The sequence below is a fragment of the Salmo salar genome, chromosome 06 (assembly GCF_965601325.2).
Source record: "Salmo salar chromosome 06, fSalSal1, whole genome shotgun sequence".
In the NCBI taxonomy this organism is placed as follows: domain Eukaryota; kingdom Metazoa; phylum Chordata; class Actinopteri; order Salmoniformes; family Salmonidae; genus Salmo; species Salmo salar.
Window position 1 is genome coordinate 49,104,900 of NC_138296.1, and position 13,056 is coordinate 49,117,955.

Here is a 13,056-nt window from a genome sequence, read left to right on the forward strand (position 1 = left end):
CTAGTTAACTACACATGGTTGATGATATTACTAGTTTATCTAGCCTGTCCTGCTTTGCATATAATCGATGTGGTGCGCATTCGCGAAAAAGGACTGTCTTTGCTCCGACGTGTACCTAACCATAAACATCAATGTCTTTCTTAAAATCAATACACAAGTATATATTTTTAAACCTGCATATTTAGTTAATATTGCCTGCTAACATGAATTTCTTTTAACTAGGGAAAATGTGTCACTTCTCTTGCAAACAGAGTCAGGGTATATGCAGCAGTTTGGGCTGCCTGGCTTGTTGCGAACTGTGAAGACTAGTTCTTCCTAACAAAGACAGCCGACTTCGCCAAACGGGGATGATTTAACAAAAGCGCATTTGCGAAAAAAAAGCACAATCGTTGCACGACTGTACCTAACCATAAACATCAATGCCTTTCTTAAAATCAATACACAGAAGTATATATTTTTAAACCTGCATATTTAGCTAAAAGAATCCAGGTTAGCAGGCAATATTAACCAGGTGAAATTGTGTCAGTTCTCTTGCGTTCGTTGCACGCAGAATCAGGGTATACAGAATCTGTCTCGTTGCGAACTAATTTGCCAGAATTTTATGGAACTATGAAATAACATTGTAGGTTGTGCGATGTAACAGGAATATTTAGACTTATGGATGCCACCCGTTAGATAAAATACGGAACGGTTCCGTATGTCACTGAAAGAATAATGTTTTCGAGATGATAGTTTCCAGATTTGACCATGTTAGTGACCTAAGGTTTATTATATTATAGTTAAGTCTATGATTTGATATTTGATAGAGCAGTCTGACTGAGCGGTGGTAGGCAGCAGCAGGCTCGTAATAGTCAAAGATATATGGTTTAGAGAGAAATAGTCGACGCATCATAATTCCTGTAATAACTTGCGGCTGAACTTGAAAGGGGTTCCTTCGTTATTTTACCGTTCATGTCTTCCATAGAGAATGTCTTGATCTACTTCAAATAAGGTCTGTGTTTTGTGCTTAAACCGCCTCTGCGTTTTGATACCCGTGTAAATCTCACTAGGTAACGTTTGTCAACATATTTTCATAAATCCACTCTACAAAAATAATTATCTTCGCTTATATTGTGCAGAGTTATATCCTATGGATATCTACACAGTTATAAAATTGGCACGGTGGTGTAAGCCTAAACCAAACACAGACCTTATTTTAAGTTAATCTAAAAATATCCTATGGAATAAATGAAGGAACCGCTTTTCAGATTTTGCTAGAAGGTGTCATGGGAATTGTGACTCGCACTTTGGTAGTCAATTCTTACCATGCCCATTATTAAAATAGGATTTCCTGCATATCGAAATTACAGTTTTTGTTTTCAGCATTCATCACAGGTAACTTAAACTCTATTTTTATTATTCAAACAGTTGAGAGTATTTGTCTCCTAAGCAGACTCTACAGTATTGTTGTCACTTCAGAGCTGTGTGTGTGTGTGTGTGTGTGTGTGTGTGTGTGTGTGTGTGTGTGTGTGTGTGTGTGTGTGTGTGTGTGTGTGTGTGTGTGTGTGTGTGTGTGTGTGTGTGTGTGTGTGTGTGTGTGTGTGTCACGTCCTGGCCAGTATAAGGGTTAATTATTATTTTAGTTTGGTCAGGACGTGGCAGAGGGTATTTGTTTTATGTGGTTCAAGGTGGTGTGTTAGTTAGGAGGGCGTTTGATTTATTATTTCCGGGTTTTGAGTTATGGTCTATGTTGATGTATTTCTATGTGTAGTCTGGTTGATCTATTTCTATGTTGAGTTAATTGGGGTGGACTTCCAATTAAAGGCAGCTGTGTGGTGTTGCCTTTGATTGGAAGTCCTATATTAGTTGGGTGTGTTTGTCTGTGTATTTGTGGGAGATTGTTTCTTGTTTTGCCGAGTGAGCCTTTCAAGACTGTTTCGTTGTTCGTGAGTTAGTTTTGTTGTTTTTGTGTTCATTTTGATTTAATAAATGTTCAAAATGAACAAACACATACCTGCTGCGTTTTGGTCCTCCATTTCCAACGACGACCGTGACAGAGTGTGTGTGTGTGTGTGTGTGTGTGTGTGTGTGTGTGTGTGTGTATATATATACATATATTTAAAAAAAACATAATAATAATCGGCCGATTAATCGGTATCGGCTTTTTGGCCCTCCAATAATCGGCATTGGTATCGGCGTTGAAAAATCATAATCGGTCGACCTCTAGTTCCCATAGTGTTTATACTTGCGTACTATTGTTTGTAACGATGAATGTGGTACCTTCAGTCGTTTGGAAATTGCTCCCAAGGATGAACCAGACTTGTGGAGGTCTACAATTTTTTGGGGGAGGTTTTGGCTGATTTATTTTGATTTTCCCCGGTGGGCCTTGAAATACATCCACAGGTACACCTCCAATTGACTCAAATGATGTCAACTAGCCTATCAGAACCTTCTAAAGCCATTACATAATTTTCTGGAATTTTCCAAGCTGTTTAACGGCTCAGTCAACTTAGTGTATGTAAACTTCTGACCCACTGGAATTGCGATACAGTGAATTATAAGTGAAATAATCTGTCTGTTAACAATTGTTGGAAGAATTGCTTGTGTCATGCACAAAGTAGATGTCCTAACTGACTTGCCAAAACTACAGATTGCTGACAAGAAATTTGTGGAGTGGTTGAAAAACTAGTTTTAATGACTCCAATCTAAGTGTATGTCAACTTCTGACTTCAACTGTATATTCAAATGAATTTTTTCAATGAGGTGTGTTTTATCACTGGACAGGGCTGGCCTGTTTTGAATAGTGTACTTTGAGCACCTATACAACTTCCGTTCCTACCATGGAAATACTATTAAATTATTATAATTCTTAATTCTATGTTTCCAACCCATCTATGAAACTGCGTTCCACAATCAATAACGTAATAGGAGCAATATTTGCCGAATAGACTGAAAAGGTGCACAGTGAATTCACTAACCCAGGCCCAGCTCATTTAGTCCCTACCATTGTGTCACTAAGTTATCATAATGTTTCAGCAAATGTACATTATCCCAGGGGCATTGGAAGACAACATGTAAGTATGTCCCTCTTACTGCTCTGAATGATCCTACAGCTATTGTATGCAGTAATCATATTCCTATGTACCAGAGTTCTACTGTTAGCACTGAGGTGGTGTACCCTAGCAGGAAGTCCACATTCTGCAGCTCACCCTCCACTAACATAAATAACCAAAGCATGTCTGCTTCTGCCAAGCTTCCCAGTAAAGCAAGAAAAACAATCAAGCATCCCAGAAAAGTGTTTAAAATAGCCCACGTTAACTTTGTAGTATAAGAAACATGGTTAACGAAATCAATAATTTGCTAGTAACAGAGGACATTCATATTCTGACAATCTCTGAAACTCACTTCGATAATACCTTTGATGACACAGTGTGTCATGCCCTGGCAATAGAGAGGTTTGTTATTCTCTATTTTGGGTAGGCCAGGGTGTGACTAGGGTGGGCATTCTATGTTCCTTTTTCTATGTTCTTTATTTTTTATGTTTTGGCCGGGTATGGTTCTCAATCAGGGACAGCTGTCTATTGTTGTCTCTGATTGGAAACCATACTTAGGTAGCCCTTTTCCCTTCTTGTGTTGTGGGAAGTTGACTTTGTTTATGGCACATAGCCTTTAGCTTCACGTTTTTTTGGGAAGTGTTTTTTGTTTTGTTCGGCGTCTTTTCTAATAAAAAGAATATGTATGCTCACCACGCTGCACCTTGACGTGACAGAACTTCCCACCACCAACGGACCAAGCAGCGTGGTAAAAAAGACTCCTGGACATGTGAGGATATCCTGGATGGCAAGGGATCCTACACATGGGAGGAGATCCTGGCTGGAAGGGATCACCTCCCATGGGAGCAGGTGGAGGCAGCCAGGAGAGCAGAGGCAGCAGGAGAGGGGAGCCAACGTTATGCGGGAACAGGGCTGGCAAGGAAGCCCGAGAGGGGGGGGGGGCATACGGAGAGATTGGCAGAGTCAGGCGATAGACCTGAGCCAACTCCCCGTGCTTACCGGAAGCAGCGTGGTACTGGTCAGGCACCGTGTTATGCGGTGAAGCGCACGGTGTCTCCAGTATGCGCTCATACCCCGGAGCGCTATATGAAGGCCCCCCCAAAGTGCCATGCGAGAGTGGGCATCCAGCCAGGGCAGATTGTGCCAGCTCAGCGCGTCTGGTCTCCAGTGCGACGTTTCGGCCCAGGGTATCCTGCGCCGGCTCTGCGTACTGTGTCTCCGGGGCGCTGGGAGGGCTCAGTTCGTCCTATGCCTGCACTCCGCCCGTGCCGGGCGAAAGTGGGCATTGAGCCTGGAAGAGTGGTGTCAAGCCTACGCACCAGATCTCCAGTGCTCCCCCACAGCCCAGTCTATCCTGTGCCTCCTCCACGGACCAGGCCTCCAGTAGGTCTCCCCAGCCTGGGGAGTCCTGTGCCTGCTCCCAGAGCCAGGCCTCCTGCATGTCTCCCCAGCCTGGTGAGTCCTGTTCCTGCTCCTCGCACTAGCCCTGTGGTGCGTGTTACTAGTCTGGCGCCTCCAAAGCCAGGCCCACGCATCAGGCCTCCAGTGCCCCTGCCCAGTCCAGTCCAGTACGTCCTGTTCCTGCTCCTCGCACTAGCCCTGTGGTGCGTGTTACTAGTCTGGCGCCTCCAAAGCCAGCCCCACGCATCAGGCCTCGAGTGTGCATTCCCCGTCCAGAGCTTCCGGCGACAGTCCCCCGTCCAGAGTTTCTGGCGACAGTCCCCCGTCCAGAGCTTCCGGCGACAGTTCCCCATCCAGAGCTTCTGGCGACAGTTCCCCGTCCAGAGCTTCCGGCGACAGTTTACAGTCCGGAGCCGACAGTGACGGCCTACAGTCCGGAGCCGACAGTGACGGCCTACAGTCCGGAGCCGACAGTGACGGCCTACAGTCCGGAGCCGACAGAGACGGCCTACAGTCCGGAGCCGACAGAGACGGCCTACAGTCCGGAGCCAACAGAGACGGCCTACAGCGACACACCACGCTGCACTTTGGTCCTCTCCTTTCAACCGACGTGACACAGTGCTAGCAATACATGGTTATAAGATCTACAGAGAAGACAGAAATGTTCCTGTAAAGCTTAGAGAGGATCTCATGTTAAATTATGTTGAAGTAATATGGCTACAGGATCATGTGCCTCACATAAAGCCCATTCTGGTGGGAAGCTGCTATAGACCACCAAGTGCTAACAGTCAGTATCTGGATAACATGTATGAAATGCTTGACAATGTATGTGATATCAATAGAGAGGTATATTTTCTAGGTGATTTAAATATTGACTGGCTTTCATCAGGCTGCCCACTCAAGAGAAAGCTTCAAACTGGTAACTAGTGCCTGCAACCTGGTTAAGTTATCAATCAACCTACCCGGGTAGTTACAAACAGCAAAGAATGAAATCATCAACATGTATTGATCACATCTTTACTAATACTGCAGAAATTTGTTTAAAAGCAGTATACAAATCCATCGGACGACGTGATCACAATATAGTAGCCATATTTAGGAAAACCAAAAGATCCAAAGGCTGGGCCTAATATAGTGCATAACAGGTTATACAATAAGATTTGTAGCGATTCCTATGTTGTTGATTTAAATAATATTTGTTGGTTTGTGATGTGTAAAGAGGAGCATCCAGACCTGCCTTCATTTTGCTGGACCCCAACAAGAGTAGCTGCTGTCTCAGCAGCAGCTAATGGGGATCCGTAACACATACAAATACAAGCAGTGAGGTAAAATGGCCGAACTATAGACTTCATTCAACACTATCAGTCTCTCTATTAATAACATCTATTTTTATTTCAAGGATGTGCAATGTAAATGCTGAACAGCCATATTGTCACGACTGTTCGAAGAAGCGGGCCTAAATGCAGTGTGCTCGTAGTTACACATATTTAAACGTGAAACTTAATGCAATACATAAATAACTTGAAACACAAAAAAACAAACCGTGACGCAGAGAGGAAAACACACAACTCAAAAGATAATAACCCACAAACAACAATGAGAAAAACCCCTACTTAAATATGATCTTTAATCAGAGGCAATGAGGATCAGCTGCCTCCAATTAGAGATCAACCCCAAACAATCCCAACATAGAAATAGACAAACTACAACTTAAACATAGAAATAGAAAAGAACACACAGGTAAGATAGTGAAATGTATCATGTAGCAAGATATGGATAGAATAAACTAGAGTGTATGACTTTTTGCAATTTTAAAATGATAAATTGGAAGTTTAACCATGGAATTTATGAGACATCCTAATGCCTAAAACCTTGTTTTCTTTTATACAGGCCGAGGACGTCTCTGTGGTTGCATTAGAGGCTTTGGAATAAATGGCCCAGTTATTTAACAGCCTGACTCCTGTCATATGGAAAAAAGAAACACTGAACCTGTTCAAAAACAGGTGAACTAGTTAAGTTAAGAAATTGGAGGGATGCGTAAGTATGATCCCTCATGTTGTAGCCTAAGTTATATTTGGGGGCCAGACAATAATTGGCATAGATCTTTCATTTGTGATTTAATCTAAGCGATATTTTTTTTTTCAGTACTTTTCTTAAGACGGAACTAATTCACTCACAACCATTTTATATTGTCTTCAGGTCGGGTGTGGTGTTGGGGCATCCTCTGGAGATGGAGGGTCAGTTACTTCAGGCAAAGGGTCTCTGAAAACGTATTTCAACAAGCTGAACACCATCTTGAAACAGAAGGTGGATCCAACATCAAATCCACTCGAAAATAGGGTAAATTAATCAGAGGAAAAGTTCTAGATCACCACAAATCGGATGAATTTCGCTGAAACTTGGAACTTCCAAGCGCCGTTTCTTGTGTCGTCGGATGCGTTGGCGCAGCACCTGTTGTGGTTGAGTTGACTGAAAACATGCATGTCTTGTTTGCTCTCCAGGAACACAGCGCATGTGAGATCGTGGGAGCGGAGCTTCGCTACAAACTAGTGCAGTTTTAAAAATTCCTCGACACCATGGTCAAGCTGTGACGAAGTCGGCCTCAGAGTCAAGCCGTGAGGAAGGAGCGGTCTGTTGGACAACCACATAACCATCATTGGAGACATGTAACATGTCCCTGAGGCTGGCAAATAGATTGACGGATAATATTTTACTGACTGACTGATTTATTTATATGTGAAGGCTATGTATTTATTTATTTATAATACAATTAAATGACATAAACATGCATCTATTATCATATTGTTTTTTTCATTCATTTATATATTCAGTCATCCATTTATTCATCCATTGTCTTTCATGCATTCATTTGTTCATAGGGAATCTACAGTTCAAAACAACACCATAGTGGTCACTCAACCACTATTCTGGTAAATAGATGAGGGATGTGGTTCGAGAAAAGTAACCGCTGTCAGAGATCTATTGATTAAAGTAATGACCATCCAAGAGATCAACATTATAGTTTACTACATTTTCAAGCTGTAAAGTGTTTGTTTAGATGTATATTGTTTCAAACAATGTCATAAAAAGTACATTTTGGGTTCTGTTGAGGTAAGACAGGTGGACTGAGCTCATGAGGCCTTTAAAAGTGATATATTCTTAAAGAGTCAATAGGTGGGCTGTTTATCATTAATTTATGAATGTAGGCAATCACAGAAATTGCCCCTTTAACTAAGCATATCCAAGATGATGAAATGTAGTGTCATTAGGAATTAGGATTTAGGTATTTTTCTACTAAGCCTACGATAATGTTATCACAACACCTTAGCACATTGTTTATTTAGTCTCTCGTAAGTAATAAATAGTCAAATGTTAATGTTAGCCTGATTATTCAGATACAGACGTTATAAAATGCTGGTTGATTTCTATTTAATCATCAGTTATTATCAACAGTATAATTCAAATGAATAGTGAATGGTATTAAAAACAGAAGATGCAAACAGAACCAGATCATATCAAATCATCGTCTCTCACTCCCTCTCTCACAGACACACGCACACAGACACACACACACAGAGAGAGAGAGAGAGAGAGATAGAGTGAGAAACAAACAAACGAGCCAATTGCAGTTTTGTGATTAACAAACAAACATTGTAGTAGGCCTTCCCTGAGTCCATAAAAGTTCCAATAGTTTAATATTGGTGTTTATAAAGACATGAAGAGGTCTACTGCATTCATTGTTAAGTTAAGGGGTCGATACTCTCTCTCTCTCTCTCTCTCTCTCTCTCTCTCTCTCCCTCCCCCCTTCTTCTTCTCCTTGTCTTTCTTAGCAACGTTTGAGCTTATGAGTTACATTTTCTTAATCTACTTAGGACAATGTGCCTCCTACGAAGGAAAACTCGAAACATGATGAGAAGGAAGTGGAGCACAAGAAAAGAGAAATCCGGTCTTGCGGTTCACTAGGCAAAACTTTCCCAAATTCATTCATTTTAACTCTTAATTTAGCGAGATACCCTTTCACTTTTTCTACATCCTTTCAATCCTCACTATTTAAATGAATCCGCAGATATGGGATCAGAACACAAACCACATTTCTGATTTGAGGAAATTTGCAATATACTGGCAACAGGTAAGTCAACAACATGCTATCATTTGATCATTGCTTCAGGCATCAATTGATTAATTATTTTCAGGATTTTACTCAACTAACAATGACCATCTGCTGCAGATCATCTAACTACCCTAAAAATGGCAATTCAGATTATCACTTGGATGAGCGCCTTCCTCTGCCTCGTGCAAGTTTTCTCGATGCCCATGCCTTGCCAGCTAAAAGGACAGCTGGTGCGAACAACCCAAAACCTACTGAGAGATATGGTACAATTTTTTAATAACTGTAGACTTGAGATGTATTATCCAACTATGTTTAACTGAATAGCTCAACGTGAAACATGTGTTTTCTCTTTCTTTCAGGGGGGTCATTTTCCTATGGAGTGCCTGCAGGACAATGTCTTCATGGAATTCCCAGCCACGGCATTTGCAACCTCCGGCGGGCCACAGGTAAGGGCAAGCGAGCATATATCCAAGTGTTCTTTACAGAATGAAAGCGTATTTGCAACCGTTAGGATCAGAAAGTAGAAAACTTTAAACTGCCATTTATTTTATTTGATATTATTGTTGTTGTCCCTTTCAGTTGAGCAGCAGTGGTGCTAAGGCTATTTATGAGACATTGAAGAATATCGACACATTGTTTGGAACTGACGAACTGCCGACAATGTGGGACCAACAGAAGTTGGAGTATTTTCAGAACATTGTCTACCGTCAGATTGAAGAGAGCAAATGTGTGAGTACCTACCTATGCCGATACAGATAGCTTAACTGTTTAAGTCTGGTATGGTGACGTTTGAATTATTTTCTTCTTGTGTCAGATGATGGGGAGTGTGGATACACGTGATTATCTAGTCAGGGAAAAGGCGCTGAATACATACTTTAGGAACATCGCTGCTGTCCTAAAATAAAAAGTAGGGTGCAAGCAAATACACTATAATGGATACATTTGAATTATTATTCATCGCCTGCCTCTTTCTTCCTTTCTGGCAGATGATGAGCAGTGTGGATACAAGTGATTATCCCATCAGGGCAGAGGGCCTGAAGACGTACTTTGGGAACATTGCAGCAGTCCTAAAAGAAAAGGTAGAATATAGGTTGAAAACAAATAGACACATTGTTTTGATAATATCTCTACATAGGACAATATTACCCTACATTGCCCTAACAGTTTATTTTCATTTTCACAGAAATTCAGTTACTGCGCCTGGGAAGTGGTTCGAAAAGAACTCCTGTACACTCTAGAATTCATCCTGAAACACAACTCTGATAGCCTTCTGTGGTCCAACAGAACATGAATTTGAACTTGCAGATGTTTTTTACTAAAGTGTTTTACAATTGTGCTTGATTTTAAAAGCCTTCTATTCTACAATCATGCAATGTGCAATGTCCAACAGCAATATTATACATGTATTTATTTATTTATATATTTATTTATTTATCAAGATTATTCATTTATGTAGGCCTATTTTTGAAAGTATTTATTCATCTATTTGAAAATGGTGCCTGTTGTTGCTCTTCATCAAATGTTAAGTTAATTAAAAAAATATTCTTTTAAATATTGTTAATCTGAGTGCTCATTCTGTATCCAAGTCTGTCGGTGTGTTTTAATGAATTTATTTTTTATTTCACCTTTATTTAACCGTGTAGTCCAGTTGAGAACAAGTTATCATTTACAACTGCGAACTGGCCAAGATAAAGCAAAGCAGTGCAACAAAAACAACAACACAGAGTTTTTTAAACGTTCATAATTTTTTATTTCACCTTTATTTATGCAGGAAAGCTAGTTGAGCACAAGTTCTCATTTACAACTGCGACCTGGCCAAGATAAAGCAAAGCAGCAACACAGATTTACACATGGAATAAACAAGCGTACAGTCAATAACACAATAGAAAAAAAGAAAGTCTATATACAGTGTGTGCAAATGGCGGGATCCGTTAGCTGCTCAAATAGCTGATGTTTAAAGTTAGTGAGAGAAATATAAGTCTCCAGCGATTTTTGCAATTTGTTCCAGTCACTGGCAGCAGAGAACTGGAAGGAGAGGCGGCCAAATGAGGTGTTGGTTTTGGGGATGACCAGTCATCTTCAAATAATATTTTTGCAGGAATCTTCTTGCGAATGATTTGGCCGAAGATTGTATCTCCGCCGGGCTGGGCAACCTGAGCTTTTGCTATCTCTACATACAAATCATTAAAATCCAGACGGAAAATATTTACACAAGAAGCAACCTAATATCACACAGTCAAACTCTCAGTCATTTAGTAAGTTCACCATTCTGCCATTCTCACTGTTAAACATCGCACAGTGTTCAACACAACGGCTCCGAACGAAGTTATCCATTTTTCATTTGGAAGAGTCAGCTTTTTAAACCAACATGGCTCAGTTTAAATTGTTTTTACATTGTAGTAAAACTAAATCTCATTTGATATGCGTTTTGACATGAAATTACTACATTCTGTAGCAATTAATGTTTTTTCCCATTAAAATGCGATTTGATTAAAGTTAATGCCTTCAACTGCTGGAGCGCGTGCTACGGATGGGTGTTGTTATGGTGACCAGTGAGCTGAGATAAGGCGGAGCTTTACCTAACAGAAACTTATAGATGACCGGGAGCCAGTAGGTCGGGGTCTGGTATATATATATATATTCTGTGCTCTCCAGGAACACAGCGCATGCGCACGGGAGATCACGCGATTGGAGGTTCGCGACAACCTGCTGCAGTTCAAGAAATTCCTCGACAGCAGAGTCAAGCCATGAGGAAGAAGAGGTCTGTTGGAGAACCACATAATCATCATTGGAGACATGTGACATGTTTCTGAGCCCGGCTTATAGATTGATAGCTCATACATTTACTGAATGAATGATTTATTTATAAACATTGGTTGACTGACATTTATATGTGAAGGCTATGTATTTATTCCTTTACAATAAAATCAAATAATTATTCTCTCATCATTTTTATTAATTCATTTATATATTCAGTCATTCATTCATTCATGCATTAGTTTGTTTATAGACTGACTTTTTTAAAGGAGCAATCTGCTGTTCAAACAACACCAAAGCGGTCACTGAACCACTGTTTTTCTCAATAGCTGAGGATTGGGGTTGGAGAAAAGTAACCATTGTCAAAGAACTAAGGATGAAAGGAATGTCCATCTATGAGATAAAAGTTATGGGTTAGTTTGAACTACATTTGGAAGCTATACAGTGTGTGTTTTTTTTTTTTTTACATTTACATGGTATCAAAAAATGGCATGAACATTTCTAATTTTGGGTTCTGATGAGGTAAGAGAGTAGTTGAACTAAACTCATGAGGATTGTAAAATTGATTTACCTACGATAATGTTATCACAACACATTGGCAAATTGGTTTATTCTTATAGGCCTGCTCTTCTCTCCGAATGACGAAATATTCAAATATTCATGCTAGCCTTGAAATGGTTGAGTATCTACCTGACTCTGTTCTGTTCTGCTTATACACACCAGCATCCGATCAGTGCGGGTGGACGCAGTTTATGCGCTAGTGCGCATTTTTGCACCTGTCCGCTATTTGGTGTGCACAATTTGATGCTCAATATATCTCATTATTAGACCTCCATTTATTTTTATTGTATTATAGGACGTTTTATGTAAGCAATGCTTTCACTCTCTGTACCACAATGTTTCATTTATGGATACTATTCCAATACAGTTCACTTTTTGATATTGATATGACTTTATTTCAGGTTGGACATTTTACAGTTTTGTGTCTAAAAGAAAAGTCGAGCGCATGTTTCCAGAGCATGTTTCCAAGAACACACAGGTAAGATACTGAAATGTATCATGTAGCAAGATATGGATAGAATAAACTAGAGTGTATGATTTTATTGCAATTTCAAAATTATAAATTGGAAGTTTAACCATAGAATTTATGAGACTTCCTAATGCCTAAAACTTTGTTTTATTTTATACAGGGCGAGGACGTCTCTGTGGTTGCATTAGAGGCTTTGGAATAAATGGCCCAGTTATTTAACAGCCTAACTCCTGTCACATGGAACAAAGAAACACTGAACCTGTTCAAAAACAGGTGAACTAGTTAAGTTTAGAAATTGGAGGGATGCGTAAGTATGATCCCTCATGTTGTAGCCTAAGTTATATTTGGGGGGCAGACAATAATTGGCATAGGTCTTTAACTTGTGATTTAATCTAAGCGATAATTTTTTTAATTTTCAGTACTTTTCTTAATTAAGACGGAACGAATTCACTCACAACCATTTGATATTGTCTTCAGGTCGGGTGTGGTGTTGGGGCATCCTCTGGAGATGGAGGGTCAGTTACTTCAGGCAAAGGGTCTCTGAACCGTATTTCAACAAGCTGAACACCATCTTGAAACAGAAGGTGGATCCAATATCAAATGCACTCGAAAATAGGCTAAATTAATCAGAGGAAAAGTTCTAGATCACCACAAATCGGATGAATTTCGCTGAAACTTGGAACTTCCAAGCGCCGTTTCTTGTGTCGTCGGATGCGTTGGCGCAG

At 40.3% G+C, this 13,056-nt stretch overlaps 1 protein-coding gene across 1 annotated transcript; it reads left to right on the forward strand.

Annotated features, from left to right (window-relative positions):
• The first annotated feature begins 8,681 nt into the window (after positions 1–8,681).
• LOC123743453 (interferon alpha-7-like) lies at positions 8,682–9,835 on the forward strand. The gene is made up of 5 exons (XM_082976118.1): positions 8,682–8,807; positions 8,904–8,990; positions 9,124–9,273; positions 9,531–9,623; positions 9,728–9,835. The coding sequence occupies exons 1-5, from the start codon at positions 8,682–8,684 to the stop codon at positions 9,833–9,835; spliced, it is 564 nt and encodes a 187-aa protein (XP_082832244.1).
• Positions 9,836–13,056: the final 3,221 nt, after the last annotated feature.